Source organism: Euprymna scolopes, chromosome 2, assembly GCF_053919585.1.
Source record: "Euprymna scolopes isolate OS-2025 chromosome 2, ASM5391958v1, whole genome shotgun sequence".
Classification (NCBI taxonomy): domain Eukaryota; kingdom Metazoa; phylum Mollusca; class Cephalopoda; order Sepiida; family Sepiolidae; genus Euprymna; species Euprymna scolopes.
The window spans coordinates 102820965-102847015 of NC_136483.1; the positions used below are offsets into that span (position 1 = coordinate 102820965).

The window sequence follows — 26051 nt, forward strand, 5'->3', positions numbered from 1 at the left end:
AGTTTTATGCTTCAAGTTCTTTATATCTTCAATTATTTATTTATAGTGTTTGGTTTGGTTGCTTTGTAGAGAAAAATTGTTTTCACTTCTGATTTTGCAGAACATGACGGAATTTTGCAAAGGAAAAAGAAAAATAACAATAACATCAATGTTAGGAAACCAGTATCTTCAAAATGCCTGATCTGGTAGAACCAGGACTTCCTTTTGTATTTATATGTAATTGATTACAGAATGATTAATACATTGCTTGGTTAGCCAACAAGGGCATGCCCAAACCTGCGTAGTGATACACAGGTGATCAGAGCAGCATTGCGCATGCCCAGACTTGTGCAGTGACGTCATAGGCTTTGGAACACAGTGCGCATACTCACTTTTCTCGCGTCTGCCCAGACATTTTGGATACACAAATATAAACAGTTCCTGGACAGGAAAAACCTTATCTCTTGTTATTGCATAGCAGGATGCGAAGGAATTCAATTCTTTTTTAATGACTACCTGCCACACAAGCCTGTCTGTCTTATGTCACTAATTCCTTCTGGTTCCTATTCTGTTTGGTGAAATTAATAAAGTTGATTTAATTTAGTATTTTTTATATGGAAACTGGTGACCCTTATTTCGTCTTCATTTCAAGAAAGCTTTGTCAAAGGAATATAGGCACAGCTGCTTCTACAACATGGCTATCCCTAACAAGCATCCCATCTCACCAACAACCTCTATATTAGTTAAATAAAAAAAAAACAAGAAACTGATTCTTGTCCAAAATTCTATCAATATTAAAAAGCAAAATAAAAAATCTGTATGAGGTATGTATCTGTGATGAAAAAAGAAATATACTCAAAAATCATTAATTCAGTTTTATTTTTAAATAAGAAAATAAAATTTTATGAGTAACCGAGGAGCAACTGTGTTGCCTGTGATTTCGAAAACAATTTCAAGACAAAAGGGGGATAACTCAATAATTCAGACTTGTGAGATTTATGTTGTAATGCCAACGAATTTCCTCTAATGATTTTCTTTATAAAAATAAAACTATTTGATCAATTTATGTGATTTTTGGAATATGATATTTTTGTTTCCTCACAGGTACGCAAATCATACAGACTTATGTGGAATTCTGGACAAGTACCAAGACATTCTTAAAAATAGAATTAATATTAAAAGATGAACCATTTTTACTTTGTCACTACTTCTTAAATTACAATGTAATTTAAATACTACAAAATACTATAGAATAAAGGACGTTGAAAACGTAGACAAAACAGATCATTTGTGTAAAGGGTTTAGTAATACATATTTGCTCGACTCCTCCCCCACCAGTGCAAAGTTAGACATAAGATCTTTTTAATGCAGAATAAAATCTAAACCTTGCTCCTCCTCTTTACTATAAAAAAGTGCACTCTAGATTGGGAGAAACACAAACCTTTGCCTCGATCTAAAGGGGTTTCTCCTTCACTTGTAACAGAGCACATATAAAAATAGCAGCAGCAGCTAAAGGATTGATGGCAAGCGATTGTATTAGCAGCAGGAGCAGCGTTTGAACATGTATGCAAATTGGCAAGTGTGCTCGGGCTTATGTCAGAAAAAAAAAAAAAAAAAAGAGGACATGATGCGGTCGAGCAGAAACAAAGTCAGCACCAAAGGAGATGAATGTATAAAACGAAGGCGAGAATGAGCTGACTGTGGCCAGCGTGTGGTCAAAAAAAAAAAGAAAAAGGCCACCAGGGGAGATGGACATGTGGCCTTGCAGAGGCAGTGAAAGACTTTAAATGGTGTCGAGTCGGGGGGGGGGGATAACAGTAATAAATGATTATGTTAAAACAAGAAAGAATGCTGACCGCAAATTTTTATTTATTTTTTCCAGTTTTATTGTCACGAATTACTATAGTAAAGTGTAACGCCATGTAATGTTAAACCATGACCCAGAACAGAAAATATACATAACGTGAATACTGAAGTAAAAATAAAAAGAAAAAGAATGGCTGTTCTTCTAATGCATCCATTTAATCTATTACTGATGAAAATGCCATTGCAAACTTGCATGGCAAGCATGCTATTTGTAAATTCAGCATGACGGACAGAGCCTCTCACGGAGATGATGGGATGCATTCTTGATCTGTACGTTTAGCAATGAAAATGTAATTTCAAATTAAAGCATGACAGAATGGTCGACTGAAAACGTTTCCTTCGAAGATTCAAGAACATATCTAAAAATATAAAGTAGCAACAGCAATGCCCCTCCCTCAAATGTCCAGCCGTTTGTCTCTGTGGTAGAAGCATTGGTAACATAATTAGGGCTATGACAACAGCATATTCTTTTCATTGTTTTGACACTCAAGTACATATCCGACACAGTCAATTAGCCGAGAACTACATCACTCTTTAGAAAAGTATATAAGATATCAACGGATACACACGAGAGTCAAAACAATGTAAAGAATATGCTGTTGCTATAGCCCTCATGATAATGTCAGAGCTATACCGTCTGGAATTCTGTGACCGAGCCAGGATAACAATGTTTAATGATGAGACGATTCCAATATTTTTCCGATTTCGATACAATTATCAATTCCATACTAAATTCCCGATTCTGATTCTTTATAAATTTCTAAGCATTTAACTATAAAGTTGCCCCCCCCCCGACCCCCGATTACTGTAAAAACACATGTTAAATGTGCATATATATATATTTTTTTTTTTTTCAAACGCAGAAACACACTTGTGGAGGTTTGATCTATAGATTTTAGTTTTACTAAAAAAATCAATTAAATATTTATTATTTCATTATTGATACCAGCAGTCAAAGAAGAATCAAGAGAATCGTTTTTGGTATCGGAAAATAAGCACATTTTTCCGATTCAAATGCCCTCAAAAGTTCAAATTTTTCCGATTCCTGATTCCAATTAATCATCCCAACACTAACAAATTTGGCACTCAGCAATAAATATCATTATCGCTAATGGGGCTCTGGTGAAAATCTAGGTAGAGTTAACATCAAGATCCACTGTTTTTTGTTGTCTTCACTATTGCATCTCAGGTGTGGAAACGCAAATCTATAAAGTGAGGATAACAATGAGCCTTCTGCACATGAGCTACCACCATTCCTGTGTGTGCTTTAGGTCAAACCTTCCCCGACTTTGTATGCAACTGCTGGGCTTTGCTGCTTACAATTGTCTAGAGTAAAAACTGCAATTTTGCAGGTCTAACAAACAGCTACTGCTGACATTGAGAACTTATATAGACCAGAGAGGTACGATATTCATAGGCTCTGCGCAGAAGTCTGATCCAATAAGCAGCAACAGTAGGAGTGGTCCTTAGTACGTCACATTGCCATAAGATAACACGCTCAAGGTCAGATACTCTCGGCATCTGATTACATTTCCAATTAATTATGAAAATTAATCAATCTCTTCATTATTTATAAACACAGATCATATATGATATTAGACAATCCCTCTCTGTTGGACTGAAATGATGCGCGATGTCTCCAGACTAAATATGCTAAAGTTTTTAAAAATTAAAGAAGAGAATCTCTTCAGTTGTAATTTTATTTTCAGCAAGAACACGCATAGTTGATTGTTCAGAAAATGACAAAATTTAAAAGCAAGCACTTATTTGGGAAAATTTTAGCCCAACTTACATCAAAATAAGTTATCACAAACAAACCGGTTTATAGTGTGAAAACAGGTAAATAAAGTGAAATTACTTTCAATTTTAACTTACAAGTTACATATCTCATTTATTTTGAGGTTATTTCAAATAAAATTCTGATGTAAACAAAGTTTAAAATTTTCTCTTCATAATTGTACCTCTTGTAGAATTAAGTTTTTTCAAGGTTACTTCAAGCTAAATTACGATCTTCCATGACAGGTGATTTTTTTTTTTTTTTTTTTAATTTGGATCATTTGAGTGTTATTTTCACATTTCAGCTGATGTAACCTCCGACCTTCAGGTGTCGCTTGTTGAACTCTGGAATCTTTCTGCCAAACTCTGACATCAAGTACCTTATAATATGTGGTCTACAAAGGTGAACAAAATGTTGTAGTTGAAGAAACTACTCACAAGTCGTATTAATCTACAACAGAGAGGAATAACGGTTATAAGAAGGAAAAATTAGGAAGGACAGTGAGTCAAGTTTTTGACAGCAGAAAGAGAGAGAGAGAGAGAGAAAGCATATAAATGTTGAGCATTGGTGTTGTAAATTACGGTTTAAGTTCTTACAAATTGCAGCTTTGGTGAGAAAAAGTTATGACAATTTTTTTTTGCATTACAAGATATTTCTGACAATTTGAGATGCATTTTTGTTCAATTGAGGAAACAGTTTGCATGCATGGTTGTCCTCTAGTTTCTTTATCTTCCATATATGCATTACCAGCATAGAATTTCTGAAACTTAGTATTGTCCACTTCCTTGTCTGCTCTTCTTCCCATGGTCTTTTGATATTGGCAGCTGTCTAAAGCTAATAAATCCTCTGTTGAAAATTAGCCTTGTGTGTAACATAGTGTCTGATCACTTGTAGACCTTTCTCCCCATGCTCTATTGATATTGTGAAACATTATGGTCGAGTTTAAACTCATGAAAGAAAATGGAGTCGAAAAATCAGTATTCTCCAGTCAACATCTGGTACTCGTACTGGACTGGTGGCTGAAGTGTCATGTCTGCTCAGATGCTGTGCTCAAATTAATTATCCTTAGTCAATTGAGGGGGGGACCCTTCTATACCAAGGCAATTTTATTTTTGCAGAATCCCCTTTTGAGGGGAATTGGTTATCTCCCATATTAAACTGACCTTGTGTCACATTTTGTTTCGTGGGAAACAAATAAATAACCAGTCAGTATTTTCCAAACATATGGCATAATCATATTGAGACATCGGTTCTCTTCAGATCACCAAAGTTAAACAATGTTCAATCTGGTTAGTACCAAATGGGTAACCATTTGGGAATTCTAGGCGCTGTATGTGCTCTCCACTTATCTCGGCACTGTTTCCAATCATCCTGAATCCCCACTTGCCACTGGTATTTAACAAAGCTGACTGTGTGGTTAGAGATTGCACAACTCTTGCCACAAAAATTATATGTGCAGGTACTCTTACAGTGGGTATCTATAGTCTGTCAAAGACTGAAGGAAGCTACAAATTTTCCAAACAACTTAGTTTGTCATTTTTTTTTAACTCATATTCACTCCAAACAAGACAAATTGCTACCGAGACATAAGGGACTTCTGTTAATTAGAAACCATGCTTACAGGGATACTCTAGTTAGGGAGTTGAGCAGCAAGATATCTGTTCACATTGCATTTAGATTTCTGCATATTAATATCTTCAAGGAAGCAGGAAACATGGGATTTCAAAGTCTAGCAGTTTGAGGGAAGAAACTATTAGAGTAGAAGGTTTTCTGATATTAAGACACCTCTACAATGAAGGCATGGGATTTTGCTGCTTGTCAGGTTAGTCGGGGGTATTTACGTTGAGGAGGCACCAGTGCTACGAGTTTGAGATATTTTAGTCTTCTGTTCAGTCACAGAAGACTTTAAAATGGACTTCATTTCAGCATTAAAAGATACAGGTTAATTACGAAAGAATGAAGACAGAAAAAATAAAGTAGGATTTAAAAAGTAATTATGTAAATGAATAATCCAGTTATACCCAATTTCCTTCATTAATGATTACTATGTCGTTGTCCCGATGATCACCAGATACTCATTAATCCTTGTCCTTGAATGGTTTTTAGGCCTTGATAAGTGATGACTCTTGTAAAGAGAGAGAGAGAGAGAGAGGCAGTCAGATTAAAAAAATTAAATAGTATACGAATGAAAATGGTCTCCTATGTTTGTCACACTCGTGGCTTTTATATTTATGAAACAGAGAGTGGGAAGGGAGAATGAGAGAAAGAATGAGAGAAAGAAGGAAAGAGAGCAAAAGAAAGAGAAACTAATAAAGAGCAAGCAGTTCACCTTATGCTTCATCTCCATTCCAAATTAAAAAGAAAACATTTTAAAGTAAACAATTAAAAACAAGAAAAACAAAGAAAAACAAAGAAAGGAAAAAAAAAAAAAATCACAATTTTACATTGACAGCAGAAAAAAAAATGTCGCATTACGGAAATAGATTGAAGGTGGCGAATGTCTGGCTTGCTATTTGCTTTCTCAGTTCCCCTCAATATGTGAAATAAATTTCTTCAGCATTTTTTTTTTTTTTGTTTGCATGATGGTATGTACATGCACTGTTATATATTATAAAGTGGATGATATATCAAAATAAAACATTTTTTTACGGAAAACTGCTCCAGACAAGACATGAAGCCATTTGATGTAAGGAACTAAAAGAAAAACAAAGAAAAGTACTTCAAGGTCAAAAACTAACCAACGATAAATTTTATATGAATAGATTTCAACCAACAAAATAGCAATTCTTTCCCCTTTGTCAGAAACATCAATCATGGAACATAAGGACTAAAAGACAAAATAAAGGAAGCGAGAATTATGAGATTGCCAAAAGTAAACCAAAGGCCCCCTTTTCTACTCACTTTGTTTCAACTTCATATATACAGATTACATAAAGTATTTGAGGATATTATTTTTTTATATTTTTCATTATTCCAGGCCCTCCCCTCCTTTCACGAATTATGTCACATTTTTCAATAGGGAGGTGGTCAACTTTATGACTCAATCATTCTCTTATTTAAGATGCTGTTGAAATCAAACTTTTATGATTCATTATCAACAATTAACTACTTTAAAAAAAAAAAAAAAGTGACCATGAAGAATAAAATGGTGAATCTTTGTTCTATGTTTTTAAATCCTCTCTCCACTCTCGCATCTTAAAAACCTCTTATAAATAAGTGCTCTTTAATTCATTTTTAATTTTGTTGAATCATTTTGGCTCTACATAAACAAGTTTTACACTCGTACAGGTTGCTCTCTCACCCCCAAAAATTGCTAAATCATAGAATTGCTAATAAAATCCACAATTGAACCATATTTGGTACAAATAAACTTCAATCTATGTCAGACTTATCCACCAAGTGTCAGTTATGAATGTCCAATAGTCTTTATTTTGTTTTATCATTCAATGAGATGTATTTTGATTCTTTCGACTATTATTCTCATCTTGAGTGTTATTTTAATGGTCAAGGAAGGTATGAATAGATCATACATGGGATCATCAAGTGTTTACTGCACCAGATATTGGAGATCACTCTTAATTATAGACTGTAAGGAGCTACATAAGATGAAAAAGATTGAAACATTATGAGCTTTCAGGCTCATTCAAATGAATAAAAGGGGGTCCTGTAGTATTTGAATTATTTGGACAATTATTCAGTATTATTTTTAGTGTCTAAGGCAATATAATCTCCACTCTAGCATAATGGATAAAAATACTAAGCAAAATTCAGTTTTAAGTGGAACTTTTCTGGTGGTTGATGGTTCAATCCTCAGTGCAAGCACTACAAAAAATACAATTGCAAATTATTACTTTCTACTGAATTATGGTTGACAGAACAAAAACAGATTAAATAAAGGGTTCAGTTCAAAATTCCATGCAAGTTTCCAAGTTGAACAAGATACACCAGAAAAAGGTCGGAGGTTACATCAGCCTAAACATTGTGAAAATTACACTCAAGATGAGAACAGTAATTCAACTAATTCAAATTATAAATCCTCATCTCAAAAATTCCAAAATTATCCCTTCAGCTAAAAGTGTGGTGCCAACCAGGGTTGCAAAATCTGTTGGTTTTGGAAAGAAAGTCAATGTCAGGAATTGGAGTCGGATATTTTTAATCTGACTTGATATTTAAAGACTTTAAAATAAGGAGTCAGAGTCAGTTTGGAATTGTAGATGAAGTCTAAATCAGACCTTATACCTTCAGACTTCAACATCTTGGTTCCAACCTCTACTACTAATAGAAGTTTAAGTGAACGATGTGATAGCTGAAGTTCATTGATACTGGATGGACAACTATTTTACTTGCTTGCAAGTGGATGGGGTGGAAGTGACACTGAAAGCTGTTGATGGTCAGTAGAGATACAAATATATACAGTGGCTCTAAAACGAGTGACAATCATATTTAACCAGATTATTGATGAGATCAATATTTCTGTCAAAATGAATGTGATTAATAAACTGGGAGTGAAGTTTGGAGAGGCTAACTGCGCTGCAGCTGTTCAAATCCCAAACTATTGGAAAATTGATACAGACTTCAAATCGGAATTTCATAAGAATAGATATGCGTATTCATTATTATTTTTTTTTTTTTTGTGGACTGTTATCCTCATCTTTATAGTTGTTTCACCACATTTTGGCCAACTCATCCTCTGGTCTTTTTCAAGTGGTTTACCACAACGTGGTGAGACAAGAACTATGTAAGGTAGTAATTACTGGGGATACAGTTACAAGACTCAGCATTCCTATCTCGTCGCAGTTAACCACCTGGAGAAGGCCAGAGGATGAGTTGGCCGAAATGTGGTGTAACAACAACTATGAAGATGATAACAGTTAGAAAAAAAAAAAAAGAATATACAAATCATGAAGCCTCATCTTAGAGTATTTCAAAAGAATAAAGATAAACAAAAAAAAAAAAAAACAATTAAAAAATGATATATAAAAATAGGTATACAAAACAGGCCTACTTATGCCATGAAAATAGGCAAAATTTAACTTATGATATTTTGGCTATTTTTTTCAAGTTACATTTACAACATTTTTTTTGGATACCTAATGCGAGGAACCACTCTGGTTTTATGGCAAGAATATGAAAATATCGCTGATCAGGGAGTTGGTCTCCTCAACCAAGTAACCTTCCCCGGAAAACGATAGGATCATATTGTTGCCGTAACACCAGGATTATTCCTCGCATAGGAATAAGCACTACCCTACGAAGAAAAATCCACAGACACAACCCAAAAATCAAGCATAGACGAAACCACAACACCGGCCAACCACTTGACGAAAACAACCAAAGAAAATAACCACTAGACGAATCAAAATCCAGGGAAACACAACGCAAGAAATTCAACTCCAGAACAGCCATTTCAACCCAGCATCTACAGAGGAAAAAGAAGACACCAGAAGACTCCAGAAAAGCTAAGGTTTTTTTTGGGTTTTTTTTTTTAAATTGTATTATACACTGCTCTGCACACAATGCATATATGACTGACTGGCATTTGCCATTATTTTCTTACTCTAGTGGTGAATTTTGTTCATATTGGCTAGTTCATTGCTATTTTAATTAGAAGATTTGGATTGTAAAATTGTAGGACTGATCGACTAGTCATTATGTTTTATCAGGTTGGTGCAAAAGTTTTTGCCGGCTTGTAGAATAGACATTTTAAACCATTGCAATTTATTTTATGCATACTTATTGTTTAAACATTTTTTTTTTTTAAATACTTATAGCATCATTCATATTTTTCTGCAATATTCTCACCCATGTTGACACGAAAACGATTTTCTTTATTGAACAGAAAAGGAATCGTCTTCCATCATGTTAATAACCGTTATCACACGGCACTACTAACCAAAAATTTATTAAAAACTACTAACCAAAAATCTAGAAAAATTTGATTAGCAAATCTTGCCTCATCCTGCATATTCCCCTAATCTAGCTCACTTGGATTATCACATATTTTTGAGGATTACAAAACCATCATGAGGAGATTGAACAGAAATTAGATCCATATTTTATATCGAAATCTAAGCTCGTTGACAGATGGAGCAAAGTTATAGAAAGCAAAAGTTGTTAGTTGCGAATAAAGATTTTGAAACAACAGTTTTCCATTTCAAGATGAAATTTTAAATCGGCAAAAACTTTTGTACCAACTTAATAGTTTTTTGTATGACTTCTATTTGTGACTGTTTGAATAAGCATTTTATGTCCTTTCGAAATATTCAACATAATGGTTGCAATAGGTCATAGTAATTTGTCATTTTCCAGCAAGTTTTACTGCATTTTGGCTGTGGCATGTTTATTAGTATGCCAATTTTCGTTAGTTCCTTCATAGATGATATTTCTGCTGAAAGGAATTTGCGTTTCATGTTTCTGCATTTTTGAAATGAACATTGGTTATTCGTATTATTTGGATTCATTGACTACTGTTCTCATCTTGAGTGTCATTTTCACAATATTTCAGTCGATGTAACCTCGGACCTTCTCCAGGTGTATTTTGCCAAACTGTGGAATCTTTCTGTTGAACTTGGAAATCTGCATGTAATTTTGAATGAAACCCTTTATTTAATATATAGGGGTAACATGCTCTCATTCCATCAGCCACGACTGGGTGGAAGTCCTAAGCAATTTGCAATTGTATTTTTTGAGTGTCGTCAGCACTGAGGATTGAATATTCAATCTGCAGAGATTTAACTTACAACTGAATTTTACCAAGTACTTTATCCACTATGTCACGGGTTTTATTCGATTTGAAACTATTTCTTTTTATTGTTTCAAAACTTTTTCTAAAGCTTCTCTTCGTTTTTTTCTCGGGTGTTAGACCATACTATAAGGTCTTGTGAATTTTTGCATCCTTTGATATTTTTCTATGGTTTGATTGTTTTGTTTTACAGCATATCAACTCTTTTCAGGAATCCAGTTTATTTGGAAAACACTTTTATGCTTCCAGTTCTTTATATCTTCAAATATTTATTCATGGTGTTTGGTTTGCATATGTACAGGAAAATTGTTGTTTTTGTTTATGACTTTGCAGAACATGATTGAGTTTTGCCAAGGGAAAGGAAAAGAAACAAAAACAATGGTTAGTGCATTTTAGGTCAGAAAGCCAATCAATATGATCTGGTAGCACCTATCTATGGTTGGAGATATTTGTATTTGAAATACTGGCACCGTGTATTCTTTTATATAGTGTTCGCATTGATCTGTCTCAGAAGGCAATGTAGTTCTGCACCTCAGATTTGTCGGTCTGTGCAAGCCTATCCTGGATCGAAATGCTCTGTGGCAGATGCCACAAGTGTAAGTTGTGTCTTGCAACAAGAGATCTGTTGCAGCTCTCTGCCATCTGTGCTCTCTTCTTCCACTGCTTGTCTCTCCTCTCCTTACTCCTTTTGGAGCATGCCTTTACAGCCCTTCTCCAGCGGGTGCAGTCTTCAACCACAAACTCACAGCCTGTTGGGGCAATGCCACCAACCCTCATGTCTCACTTGCAAACATCCTTGTAACATAGGACACTGCTTCTGCTGGTCTGGAGCCAATAAAGAATATCCTTTGGGATCCTCCCATCATCCACTCACCTAGCATGGTCAACCATCGAAGTCATCATTGGGAAAGCAGAGCAAAGATACTCGGACTGTTTTCCTGATCAAGGATGATCTTGTTTGAGATGTAGTCCTGTCGAGTGATTCCTAAAATTCTCTTGAAGTTGCGCAGGTGGAAGGTGTCGAGTCTGTTCTTTTAGTGGGAGTAGAGGGCTCATGATTCACTTGTATATACGAGAGACATTTCAAAAATAATGGTGCCTATGCTTTTTATTCCGCTCGCATAGATAGATAAGATTGCAAATTGTATTGTTATGATGCCTGAACTTACGCATTCATAACCTAAAAGTTTCATCTCTATGTTGCAGATATTGACAGAGACTAAGAAAGCAACCCCTATCATGGACGTGCATCAGAAGCAGAGATGCATCATCGAATACTTCCATGCAGAAAAATTGAATCGATCAACATTCATCAGTACCTCTTGAATGTTTACGAACTGATGCAGTTAATGTCAACACAGTTAGAAGATGGGATTGTCGATTTCAGAGTGGCAACAGATGTGAGTGAAAGCACGCTCCAAACTTTTACGACCGATACCGTCAAAAGAAGCTGGCAAAAGTACATTGAGAATGGGGGTGATTATGTACAAAAATATATTCTGGCACACAAAAGGTCACTCATTTTAATGATACCACTCCCATCTTTATAGTTCTTCTTTAGTTCTTATATTAGAAAAAAAAAAAAAAAAAAAATAGGAGGCCTTACTTTTGGAACAACCATCACAGAAGTTTGGAAAATCTGCATCTTCCAAATGTTGAGTTAGAAATGAATAGGTAAAATGCTTTACCTTGTTAACTGACAACTTGCTAGTATTCATTTGGTTTTGCATTTCTGCAAAGATTTCTTTGGCAGTTAATAGCTTATTAATGTTCTCTTGAAATGGTTTTGTTTAAATCTCTTGAATCTAGACATGGTCTTAGTTTTCCATTTAGTTTCTAGACTATTTTTTTTTTTTACATGGTAGTCACACTTATCAAGGCCCGGAAGCCACTCGGGATAAGGGTTATTGCGTGTACAGTAATCAATGGGATAATATTGTAGTAGTCGTTAGTAATGGAGATTTGATAAAGTGTCTTACTTAAGAGGGTAGTTTATCAGGAATTTGTTTATGTTGGACTTGAAGACATCCAAGTCATAGTCAGGTGGGGAAACAGGCAAACGGAAAAGAGTTCCACAGGCGTGCACTTCTATAAAAGAAGCTTTGTTCATGGAATCTACGTTTTGATTTCGGCACAGATAAAGAATGGGGAAAATTGACAGTGGTTTCAACTAGACAGGTGTTTTTCGTGAAAGATTGGCGAGGGGGACCAGAGATTGGAGCTCAGACGAGCACTTGCCATGGAAATAACGATAAAACAAAGACAGGCTCGCAACGTCTCTTCTGTGGGAGAGAGGTTGCAGGGAAGAGAAAAGGGCATCCCCACTAAGCCACAAAGTCTATTTTGTACTCTATCAAGGCAGGATAGGCTGTTTTTAGCAGCTCCTGCCCAGATGTGGCAGCAGTACTCCATCCTTGGACATACTTGGCTTTTATATAGAGAATTGCATCAGCAGTGAGATATCTTCTTGAGTGGTAGAAGGATCCTACCATTTTTCCAGTGACTTGATGTATGTGTTCCATTTCAGATCAAGAATAAAGGTCAATCCCAGAAGCTTATCAAAACATGGAGCCTCCTCTAGACGAGAGCCATCCATTTCAATTGATGCCAGATGGCAATCAGAGCGTTGATGATGTAAAGATAGGAACTTGGTTTTAGATGCATTAAAAGTACCCCCCCCTCTTTCCCCACTGTATCATGCGCTCAAGATCAGAGGAGAGAGAATCAGAAAGAACTTTGTCATTTATGGCCTTTGATGTGTTGCCATAGATGGTTGTGTCATCAGCATAGATCCCAACGAATGATTTAAGTATGTGATTTGGGAGATCATTGATGTAGATCAGGAAGAAAGTTGGGCCCAGGATGGACCCCTGAGGGACTCCAGCATTAATACTCTGGGCCTCTGATTTCTGCCCATCAACCACTACTCTTATGAGCCTATCAGAGAAAAACGATTTAATAATTGAGAAAACATTTCCAGTTATATCGTAGCTGGAAATCTTGTGAAGTAGGCCTTTATGCCATACCTTATGGAAGACCTTTGATATGTTAAGAGCAATTGGTTGGTTCAGTTGTAGGCATTATTTCTTGTTTTTGTGGGGTTTTTTTTTAGCTTTGTTTTAAGTTTACTTTTTTAAAATTAAAATTGAAACTTTCAAATGGTGAATGTATTGTAAAGATATTTTTGTCTACTGTGATGCATGTATGGTAAAGGTTGACAATTTAAGTAAATCAATCTTCATATTTTATGAGCTATTTGTTTAGTTTTGTTCCTATATGTGATATTTTTTATATTTAATTTCTCTGTGGTATTTGCTATACTAGTTTGGTCGTTTTGTTCGATGGCATATCAACCCTTTTCAAGTTATTTAATGTCAAATCCAATCATTTTGGTAAAAGTTTTTTTATACTTTAAGTTCTTTACATTTTCAAATATTTATTTATGCTGTTTTCTTTGGTTGAGTCGTTTTATAGGAGGAAATTGTTGTCTTTGTTTTTGGTTTTGCAGAACATGACAGTCTTGCAAAGGGAAAGGAAAAAAACAATAATACATGTTTGGTCCATTTTAAGCTAAGAAGCCATTATCTTCAGACAGTCCGTCTGGTAGCATCATTCATAGTACTGGAGTTGAGTTTGATTTTACCACAATGAATGTTGCTATTATATTTGAATGCTGTACATTTACCTAATATTCATATTTTATGTCGTCGTAAGATTTTAGTTTTCTTATCGTTTTAAGTACCTTTAGCAATGGTTTATTTGTAGTCATTTTTTTCTAGTAATTCCTGTTCTGGAATCAATTTTCAGGTCACTTTTAATTTTATTTTCATATTTATGTCCATTGTTCATTTTACAACCAGTTTTATGGAACGTAAATACAGATGTTTTTTTCTCACATTTGATTGGCTTTTTTTATTTATGTTCTAACAAGAACATTCAGTGCAAGTTGCACAAAATGGTGACCATGTTGCTTTTTTTTCTTTTTTTTTTGTGACTATCCATCTGGGTAGGAGTTGTTCAGCGCACCCTAACTATCCTTCCTTGATAAAGTTCAAAACCGGCTAAGAAACCTAGTAGATCATGCCCCTTTTTCTCTTCCTGCAATCTCTTTCCCACAGAAGAGACGTTGTGCGCCTGTCTCTGCTCTATTATTTTTATGGCAAGTGCTCGTCAACCTTCCAATCTATACTTCTCCTGGACAAACTTTCACAAAAACAACACTTGACTAGCTACAACAACTATCAACAATTTTCCCAACTCTCTATCTGTGCCTAAATCTAAATGCAGATTCCACAAACACAGCTTCTTTCCGAGAACTGCCAGCCTGTGAAATACTGATTCCTGGCCGACAATAGTATGGTAGCCTTCCAGTCCAATGTAAATAAGTTCTTGTTGAGCCGTCCCTTTAAATAATCAAATTTTATCCAACTTACACCATTACTGATTACTACACTACCACTTTACATTCATTAACCCTTATCTTCGAATGGCTTTTGGGCCTTGATAAGTGGTGACTCCCTTGTAATATATATTTTTTTTATTTGAATATCATTTTTCAACAAATGTCAGTTATCTCCCTTTCTAAATTCATTATAATTTTAAATTCAAATATAGCATTCCAACGATAATAAACTGGCAACAGTACATTTATCAGTGTTTCCTTTAAAGTAATATAAATAATTATTTCAACCATTCAGAGACAACTTTTAACAACATGCCAAGGAATAGATGGACTGAAATTATGATAAGCTTTAAAAGCGTAAAAAAAAAAAAAATTTATTAAAAATAATTCCCCTTACTTTTCCAACCTATTTTATTTTTATTGTATTTATCAACATGAAAATTAGTAACCTTTTTCTTTATTTTTTTAAAATATTTCCAGAAATATCTGCCTTACTACAAAAAATGCTAGTTTTATTTTAGTGTCTTTAACCTCTCCCCCTTTGCTGATGAGGAGACTTTGTTTAAAGAAAATCTTTTTATCAAATTATTCTTCAAGTCTATTTCAATAAAAACATCGTTTCCGAAACGATCGTACAATCTATTGATTTTGTTTGTTTTCCTTTTGAAACTGATTTTTAATTAAAAATTATGAATCATTTTACTCAAAATATATATATATATATATATACACACACATACATACACACACCATAAGTATAAATAAAAACTGTAAACTAGAAATTTACATGTACAAATTTATTTTTCGACAGAATACCTCCAATAAAAAAAAGAGGCGGTGAAATATCCTTATTCCGCAGAGTTTCAAAGAATGTAATGTTCTTCTCGTCAAAGAATAGAAACTGGTTAGCAGATTATATATATAGCAGAGAGCTAGAATCTGCTGGTTTTGCACTTTCTAAAACTGCATTTTATGATGGTGGTCACGAAATGTATAATTATGCATGTACTTCTCACCGTCGTATTGAGCTTCTATTTTTTTTTTTTTTTTTACTTGGTTGGGATAATATCTCCATTAATATATTTATTGAACTGAATCTTACTTTTGCATAATAAACTTTTCCTATTAATTACATGATATAGATATATATATATATATATATATATATATATATATATATATATATATACTATGGTCAAAGTCACTTATTATAATTATTATGATTAGCGCACCCATGGAAATTGAATAAAAATATAACAGGTAACATAAGTAGTAAAATAAATTTATATTAATCACCATAATATGACTTTAGGATTACTTATGTAGCTTTTCTGCTTATTCTGAGTTCTATTATAATTCTTTGGAGTGGGCATTGTATTCATATTTTGTATCTTTTATTTCCGTCTCAAGGACAAGGAAACCAGACCATCATATGGTCTGTAATACATCTCGAGAACCGTGCCAACTTTGTTTACTTTTGATGTAACCTTAGACCATGCACTCTCATTCAAGGAACATATCAAAAACACGAATTGAAAGTCAACCTCAAAAAAAAAAAAAATCCTACAAAAACTGATCAACTCCAAGAGGAAAGTCACAACACACACACACACTAAGGGAGGTATGACCGTAACCCTGTACTATTCCTCCGCAAAGTATGCACGTCATATTTGGGAGAGATTAATCGATACCAAATAAGGCCCAGTATTGGCACTTGATTACTGGTTTCCTAAAGCCTAGTAATCTGTAAAACTGACATTGCCCTTGCAGATGTGAGACTGGATGTTGCCAGTAGAGTAGCAAATACTATCAGTGATGAACGTCATCTCCTTATGAATATGAATCAATGACCCAATGATTGACATCAAGGAGAAACTTCCTTAACTATATTCAGCTCATAATAGCATCTGAGGAAGAGACAAGACTGAAACTGTAGACCAGAGGGTTAGAGAATGTCCCCACTCCTACTGACATGGGATTCCTCCCACTTCTGAAATTCTCTCTCTTGGTTCAAAAGCACAGCGAGTTCAATGAAGAACAGTCAACAGCCAAAGAATGAAAATTAGGAGACACTCAAAAGTTGCTTTGGGCAGATGGGAGCTACAAAACCACGCCAACCATCTATAAATGTGGAGAAACGAATGATATAATGCAGAAGTGCCTTGTCAGCTCCTTACTCTCCAATAAGCGTAACTTGAAAGTGTAACAGAGCATGGATGCGTGTATGTAAATGCATACGAAACGGCATAGTGAAAAAGAAAGACTATAAAAAGGGCAATCACGTTAGTGATGGATGTGGGTGATGTCACAGTCAAAACGAGAAATCACGCGTGCTGAGAGAATGAGGGAATAAATGTCATTGTTACAATAGAGGGGGAAGCAAGTTGAAGTTCTTTCCTATTCTTTGTCTACTTTGCGACTGAGGCTACAATGTGTTGGGTAACGTTACAAAGGAAGTGTGACACTGTCATATCATGATATGCTTCAAAGACATGCAAAGAAGATGATGGATGCTGTTTTCAGGTCTTCTGAATCCTTTTCATTTTTACTGGCATTCATTACAAAACCAATGCTGAAATAAAAACATTAATTAATTGTAAGACTGCATAACTCCACCTGACAACATAAAGATTGGCTAAATTCTTATTAGAGTCCTATTCTTCATATTGCATGAAGTATTTCCAAAGTTATGCCATGGAAACATTGATAATTCATAACCTAGTTATCTGATCAGTCAGAAATTGTGCAAGGTGGTTACTGTTATTGAAGCATGTCAGATCAAATCATTGTTAAATATGGAAAAATTGGAAATTGAAACTCTGACAAAATTCACCAAACTTTTCAAGGTCAGATAAGATGCAAGACTTCATTGTCTACAATATGGGTCAAGTAGCAAGTCTCTACAATGAACAGAACTAAAGTTATTGCCAAAATACTTTCGCCTTTTCCATGACCTGATTTTTCTCCATTATATATTCGGACCCTACACCGGTAAGTAGCGATTGAGTTAACCAGTATGGATTTTAGTGAGGGTTATATTAGTACATGTCAAGATAACCTGGCAGCAAACAAAAGATATACCCAACTGCAGATGGTATGATTGAAACGAGGATCAAAGGTTAGCTCCCTAGACAAAAAACGCTAGAAAAGCAGATGTCGAACGATATGACATAAGAAAGGTCATCACGTGCTTGAAGAACAGTTTTAGTCAGATCAGCACTGAGAACAATACAAACAAGATGTGCTTGACAATTTAGAAATAATCTAAGCAAGAAGATTTTGCCTGTCTATGTCTCAGTACCAATCCTTTTCTCTCAACAATAATTAAGTACGTTTCCTTATATATTTTGAAAGTAACAAAAAGACCGCTACCAAGGAAGAACGTAAAAGAACACCATTCTCACGTTAATCACTTTAAAGGGGGGGGGGGGGGTGATTTCCATACTGTCCGCCCAGGATTCATTTAGGGAGTGGGTTGAATAATGCATAGTTAAGTTTACCGGGAACCTATTTTTTGGGAGGGGGGGGGCCTATGTTTCTTTTGTCCCCCCCACCCACCCACTTTTCGGCTTCTACAACTTTTTACACTCTTCAGCTTCTACAATGTTTTTTTAATTTTTATTTTGGTAGGACAGGGGAATTTTTACATTAGATCCAACTCCTCAATTTCCTTGAAAATTAAGAGTTTTATAATTTATCCAGTATACTCATTAAGACAAGGTCATTTATATTTGGCGTAGACAGGTACTTTTAAAGATATAGGTACTTGCATTTTGCACTGTAATTCACTTGCAGAGGTTGGGAGTGTCTATTCCAAATACTGCTCTTAACATGGCGAGGTTGAAAGTGGCTACGAACAACAACCATACTTTACTTTTTTTTACGTGAGAGGGAGGGGGGTTATGCTTCCACCGGGCAATGCCGGTTAACGGGTCCTGCTATGTTTTTAAATAACAAATATAAAGTAAAAACACTTTATTTTATTACTGCAAACCATTAAAAACAATATTTAATTTAATTATTTTTATCCCGCAAACATATATATCGGGTTGAAACCGTCTAAATTAAACTTAAAATGTTTTTGGTAATATCAAAGATCAGTGCTCGGAAAAAAAATCAAATACCGGAAGTGGATACGGAACGGAGTCAAGACACGAAAAATGAAATCATATTAAAAAAAAAAAAAATTACTTTAGTTTTAACACTTCTGTTATTAAGAAACAAAAAAAAAAAATGTTTTGAAACAAAAAGAAAAAAACGTTTCTTGTATTATCAAATAATAAAACAAATATTTTATTTTTAAAAATTAATTTAGCTTTAACACTTGTTTCACAACCAAACAAAAATTTATTAAAAAACTTCATAATATATATATATATATATATATATATATATATATATATATATATATATATATATATATTCATCGTAAAACAAGTGTTAAAACTAAATTTTGAATAAAATGTTTTATTGTTTGATAATACAAGAAGTTTTCTTTTTAATTAAAAGTCATTTTTTTCCGTGGTAACATAAGTGTTAAAACTAAAGTAATTTTTTAAAATAAATATATGGTTTCGTTATTTTGTGTCTGTACTCCGTGACTCCGTTTCGTTACACTTCAGGTAACATTATTTTTTCCGAGCATTGATCTTGAACATTACGTTGTTTACGTTTGATCGTTAGGTCCAAGAAAAACAAAAAACAATCCATTTATGGCGGCCCAAAGTCACGAATTCGGAATAGGGGCGTGTAGGCAAGAAATTCAGTATCGCCAACAACTTGTTAAAAATTAACCAGTATTTCAACTGAAAGCTGGAGCTCTTTATGTACCAAGTGACTGACAAGTTAATGAATTTAATTTGATAATTAACGTCATGTTTTGTCCAATGTTGACTTTATGCGACGGCGTAAATAGAGAAACAAGAACGAACTGGAACTCCTGCTGGATTTCATTCAATAAAATAAACAAATAAATTATTTCTTGACGCTTTAAAGATTTTTTCTTGTCATTTTTACTAAAAACTAGCAGGCCGCCCGGCATAACCCGGTCGTAATTTAAATTGCACTTCAATATAATATTTTGATTCATGCAGATTTCGTATTTATTATTATACTAACAGTTCAGTCCGGTTTTGCTCGGGTCCTATGTACTGTTCACACACACACACACACATACATATATATATATTAAAAAGTTTGACTCATGTCCAGGTAACCTACATCTAAAATTTCAAGTGTTTAGACACAAAATTGGCGGAGGAATTTGGTAGAGACCACAAAGATCAAATCTTTTTAACTTTTACCCCTTGGCGGTCAAATTTGCGGCCAAAAAACGATTAAAAAACTTGCCCTATGTCTGAATACACTTTATGTAAAATTTGAAATGTTTAGACAAAAAAATTGGCTGAGTAATTTGGTAGAGACCGCAGAGGTCAATTTTTGACCCCAATTTTGATCCTTTAACATTTAGTTTTAGGCTCAAATCAAATTAAAAAGTTTGATCCATATCCAAGTAACCTACATCTAAAATTTCAAGTGTTTAGACCCAAATTGGCGGAAGAGTTTGGTAGAGTTTTCAAATGTCAAATTGTTGAACTTTGACCCCTTGACAAACAAATTTCTGGCAGAAAACCGATTAAAAAGATTTTCTCAAATGTCAATATCCCTTATGTCAAATCTCCAGTCTGTAGACTGAAAATTAACAGAGTAGTTTGGTAGGGAAACGCACACACACACACACACACACACACACACAATTTCACTTTTACAGATATATAGATTATATTGGACGCAATATATAATAATGATTTAAAAAGTTTTAAAAAAAAAAAAAAACGTTTAGCTTACGATTTACTTTTTTCTTGTACGTTATTGCCTGAGCTTGAGCTATGAAGCCATGTTTGCTGCAAGGCTAAAAATTAAAACATTAACGAATAGCTATTACGTTACGCATGCATATTCATAATGCCGTCGTTCGACCTTTACTTGGCAAATTCTATTTTTTAAATTTTCACACTTTTGCATCGATTTTCCCCGGCTAAGAACCAAAGTTTCGCATGGGTTCGAATACCTTATATATTAAGTTTCATGCCTTTAGACCAAAACCTGACAGGAGTTAGGTCGGCAAAATATTTGGTACTCATGCACTTATTGATCCGTGCTGAAATAACGTTATTTAAAAAGCCATTCTTAACATTGGGAGGGAGGGTGTTTTATTTGTACCTATTCTGTACTTTAACCTTGCAATTGAATAAAAAAAAAACATAGCATAAAACTAATTAAACTTGGAAATACGATTTAAAAAATAGCGTGGATATATATATATATATATATATATATATATATATATATATATATATATATAATTAAATATATATATAGAAAGAGGTTTGTGTTTACCATATCCTTATTACGCAATAAATCATGTAGAATATCTGCATGAATATAATTACATGTAATAGTTAACTAAAAAGATGATCATCTCATTAGAAAACCGAAAAATCTAATATGGAATTAATTAAAACGAATGTTTAAAAGAATATGCAAATTAGCTAGATCTTTTGCAGATGAATGCAATTCCACGACCCATATATAACAAAGTTGTATTTTCTTTTTAAATAAATAGAGAAAAAAAAATTGATACGAGTATCAATAAAAAAAAAAAAAAAATCATAGGAGTAGAGAGAAATTTCTTCCGCCACCAGTGAGATGAAACACATTAAAAAAAAAAAACACGTGATATCAATTCCGTTGCTTAAAAGTGAAACAGATTCTAGAAAGGGGTGGTCCCGGAAGAAATAACGAAACAAGAAAAGAAAAAGAAATAAAGGTGGAGGAGTCAAATAAAAGTCAGTAAACATTTTATGACTAAACTAATTAAATAGTCAACTCACACACACACACTAGCAAGCAGAGCAGGGAGAGCCGGCGTTGCCCGGGTCAACGAATGTTCTATACACTGCCAATAGACATCGGTGAAATCGCCAATTTTTTCTATCAAATCGAATGATTCATTACAAGAGGTGGTGCTAGTGCAGAGAGTGATCCGCGCCATTTTTTAAATCGCATTTCCAAGTTTAATTAAAGTTTTATGTTTTTTTTTTATTCAATTATAAGGTTGAAGTATAGAATAGGTACAAAACACTCCCCCCTCCCTATGTTAAGAATGGCTTTTTAAATAACATTATTTACGTTCGGATCATTTTCTCTGCACTAGTACACAAGAGGTTTTGCCCGAACGAATTTTTTTTTTTTTTTTTAATGCGCATTCAAGTTTCGTCACCTGATATTTGCAATCTACGGGCAATGAATGTGCGCTAAAGTATCAACTAAATACTTACCTTTAAAATGTTGATTTTTAGGGTTGTTCGGGTCTGTATTCAGTGTATGGTTTTCACTGGTCGCCATGTTTGTTTTCGCAGCATTCAATTTTGCGCGCGAAAACAAGCATGGCGATCAGCGTAAACAACACAGGATACAGACCCGAATACTCCTAAAAAATCCACGTTTTAAAGGTAAGTTTTTAATTGGTATTCTAGTGCATTTTGATCATCTTAGATTGATAAAAAAGGGGGGTTCTTATCGAGTGGTTCCAATATGGGGGATCGATTTATTGAATTTGAAACTGTGCAGTAAGTGTTACTGTTGCAGTGTTGCTGTTGCACGTACAGGTACGAAATAATTTTCCTATTACTTTAAAAATTGTAATGTTAGGTGACGAAACTTAAAGATAACGTATTAAAAAAAAATCGTCTGGGTAAACCCTTAGTAAATGTCGAGTGATGAAACTTTAAGATAACCATAAATATGTATATAAAATAATCAGAAATGACAAATTTCAAGCGAAATTTGGGGGGGTGGGGGCCGGGGGGGAAGGGCCAATCTGCTTAACAAGGCTAAATTCGCGAAATTGGGCCTAAAAGCATCGCGTGGTTCTTAAATAGGTAGTCGATTTACTAAAACATTGCATTAAAAACTCAGCATCTCCTATAAAATATTTAAATATCGACTTTTTTCATTTTTTTTTAATTTTTTTTTTTATAATCTAGTAGATTATAGTGTCCATTCAATAATAATCAGCTGAAAAAATTGGAAAAACGAAAATAAAATAGAAAGAGGCAAGCTCCTTCAGGTCCGCCAAATAAATAACAAGGCTAAATTTGTTTAAGAAGAATAACGAAACCCATTTTTTACGGTAAATAATTTACGTGATTGAAATAAGATTTATCACAATTTGTATTTTCAAAACAATGGAAAACTAGAAGAGTAGCCGACTCAAAGTTAGCAGTCGATCAGACGCAGCGTCGCAGCAGCAGCACCTGATATTAAAAATTTCCTGTCTTGGGTCGCTTCTTCTGGTTTGCACTAACGTTTATTTATTAAACTATTAGGTGAAGGAAGGCCCATAATAGTTAACAGTATTAATCGCTTTTTAAATGATTTTTTTTTTGTACTCATGCATAGAGTGATCCGTGTTGAAATAATAACGTTATTATTTAAAAAGCCATTCTTAACATGGGAGGGTAGGGTTTTTTGTACATATTCTGTACTTTAATCTTACAATTGAATTAAAAAAAAAAAACATCATAAAACTTTAATTAAACGTAGAAATACGATTTTAAAAATAGCGCGGATCATTCTCTGCATTAGCACCGTTTTTTTTTTTTTTTTCAATCACATAAAACTTATCCAGGTAGGTAGAAGAGTAACTTATCTTGCTTCTAGTAACATTTATTTGTTATTTGTGATTTGAATTTTGACCTTTTTTTTTTATTTAGAAACCCATTCTTAACTTGAGGAGGAGACTTTGTAAAATATTCTATATTTTCACCTAACAGTTTAACGAATCCATAAATTTTGGAAACTCATCAGAAGTTCTATTGCAGATGAATATCAAGAACTGAATCTGACCGAACACCGTTTGCTGCCGACTTCGAGTCCGATACTTTTCTGGTTTGCCGAAATAAGTATAAAAGTGGGAGTAAATCAAATACTTACAGTGTGGGATCCAACATTTACAGCACTTTCAATGGTACAACTTAATGGGATAGTATCATCCAGAATTTTAATGGTTGGATTCGTTTCAAATACAGCCATCTTTTAACAAGAAAACTATATCATTAAAATCAATAAAATGCGTACACCACGCAGAAGAATGTTTTGCGTTTTTTTGAATTTAAGTTAAAATTGGGAATTTGCGATTGAAACAAAATATAACACGTGTATTTCCGGGAGAAATTTACTTTTTCGTTCGTATGTATGCGCGCGGATATTTTTCGTTTGTATGCATGTACGTGGAACCCTTTTGGGCCCCTCTTCAAAAATTAATATTTCTTAAGCAACGGGTAACATTTCTAAATCGGCCCAAATCAATCAATTACGCGTTGAAAAAAAAAAAAGGAGGGAGAAAATGTCACTATTAGTCGGTGAAAAAAAAAAGCTTGTATGATTGCTGAGAGAAATGAGATCATTTGCGATTGCAAGCTAGGCCGGATTCTGCTTCGAAACAGTTTTTAGGAAGAAGAAGAAAAAAAAAATGAAGTTTTAAGGGTCGCCGTTTTGTTGACACCAACTTCAAAACAATAACAGTGACGACAGACAGGCAAACGGGTGATCTTTAACACGTGACGCCAGAAAGGAAGACCAATATTTCAACAAATAGACTCAGCTGAATCTAAAAATAAAAATGGTATTACATTAATTTAAATAATTGGCGTCTTCTACCACAGCCGCCGAGATATAGCCGTGATTCTATCCACTCGTTTTAATTTATTTTATAGGCTATGGAAAGAAAAATCTTTATACATTTTGAAATATTCTATCTATCTATCTATCTATCTATCTATCTATCTATCTATCTATCTATCTGTGTGGGGCCGGTCGTCCGGGGACAATCGACCCAACAACTAACAAGGTAGACACGGGCAAAAAAGTAAACGGTAAAAAGGCAAAGAAGAATGACAGACACAGGTTGTTTGGTTAGCCTTTTATTTGCTAAGAAAGCGAAAAATCGTATGATCTGGATGCTAGTTGTCCGGAAGGTCGCATGTCACCAGAGGCTAAAGTCTGGTGGTCTGGAACAAGTACTCTAGTTGTAGCGTGGTTTAGGGTTCCTCGCTAGGTCTGGAACGATCAGCTGGATGTCAGGGCGATCCGGAACGGATGATGGACACTGAGAATGTAGGGTCAATGTTAAGGAATGGACGACACTGAGAACGTAGGGGTCAGTGTTAAGGAACGGATGAAACTGAGAACGTAGGGGCCAGTGTTAAGGAACGTACGGTCGGTAGGGAGCAAGGTACAGGCGAGGTCGCAGACCGGAGGAGTGAGGTGCAAGCGAGGTTGCAGGTCGGAGGAGCGAGGTGCAAAAGCAAGGTTGCAGGCCAGAGTTGCAAGATGCAGGCGAGGTCGCATGCCAACGGAACAAGATGCAAGCAAGGTTGCAGGAGTGAGCTGGAGGCACCAAGGGCTGGAAGGCTGTGGGGATGAGCAGGAAGCTGCTGGAGTGAGCTGGAAGGTTGCAGGAGTGAGCAGGAAGTCGCTAGAGACTGGAAGTGAAGTTTTCTGCTGGTGGATCTCAGGAGGCAAGCAGTAGTGAATCGCATTAGTAGAAAAACTTATTAGCCCTGATAAGGGCTGTTTGAACTGCTGCTGCTGCTGCTGCTGCTGCTGGGAATCCTTTGGCTGGTGGATTCAGTCAATGTGACTGGTAGCATCAATGTCGCCATTTTGGGAGCCTCCTCCTACTCCATTGGCCAGGTCTGTGTATTTATTTGCTTCCCCACTGAGCAAATCAGGCACAAGGCCGCTTTTTAACGTAGAGAGTGAAGGGGAGAGGGACCATCTCCTCCTCCGAGGAGCTGGATAGTGACAATTCGTATGAAGGATTTCCCCTACATTGACCAATAAGTGATTGCTACAAGAGCAATGGTCTTATATGTGCGGTTGCCCCCACATATGGTTTTTGATTGCAGTATCTGCTGGACTAGATACTACACTTGAGATATTTGGGTCCAAAGGCCAAAAAGGCCTGGGGCCGGGTCTGGCGCCGGACTGAAAACTACCTGGTTGAGCCGAGGTTGGCTGTATTCATTTGGCCAGCGTGATGTTAGAGGCGTCACTCCCAATAAGGCAAACAAGCGACTCTAATTAATTATAGAACGAAATTTATGCAATCAAAAGTAGCTTGGGAGTTTGTTGATTCCATTTAAATTAATTTCGTCTAAGAAGTAAAAAATCAATTGCCTGAATTATTGGCATTTTGTTTGATATATTTGAATTCCGAT

General features: G+C 34.9%; 1 protein-coding gene across 3 annotated transcripts in view; it reads right to left on the reverse strand.

Moving 5' to 3' along the window:
* Window positions 1–24377, reverse strand: part of LOC145293669 (PX domain-containing protein kinase-like protein) — a 97601-nt gene extending 73224 nt beyond the window's left edge. For all 3 annotated transcript variants that reach the window (XR_013869746.1, XM_080140048.1, XM_080140057.1), the window contains exon 1: window positions 23764–24377. Coding sequence is in view for 2 of the 3 variants with exons in the window: in XM_080140048.1 (XP_079996174.1) it covers window positions 23764–23862 (99 nt within the window). In the remaining variant the exon portion in view is untranslated. The remainder of the gene's footprint in view (window positions 1–23763) is intronic.
* Window positions 24378–26051: the final 1674 nt, after the last annotated feature.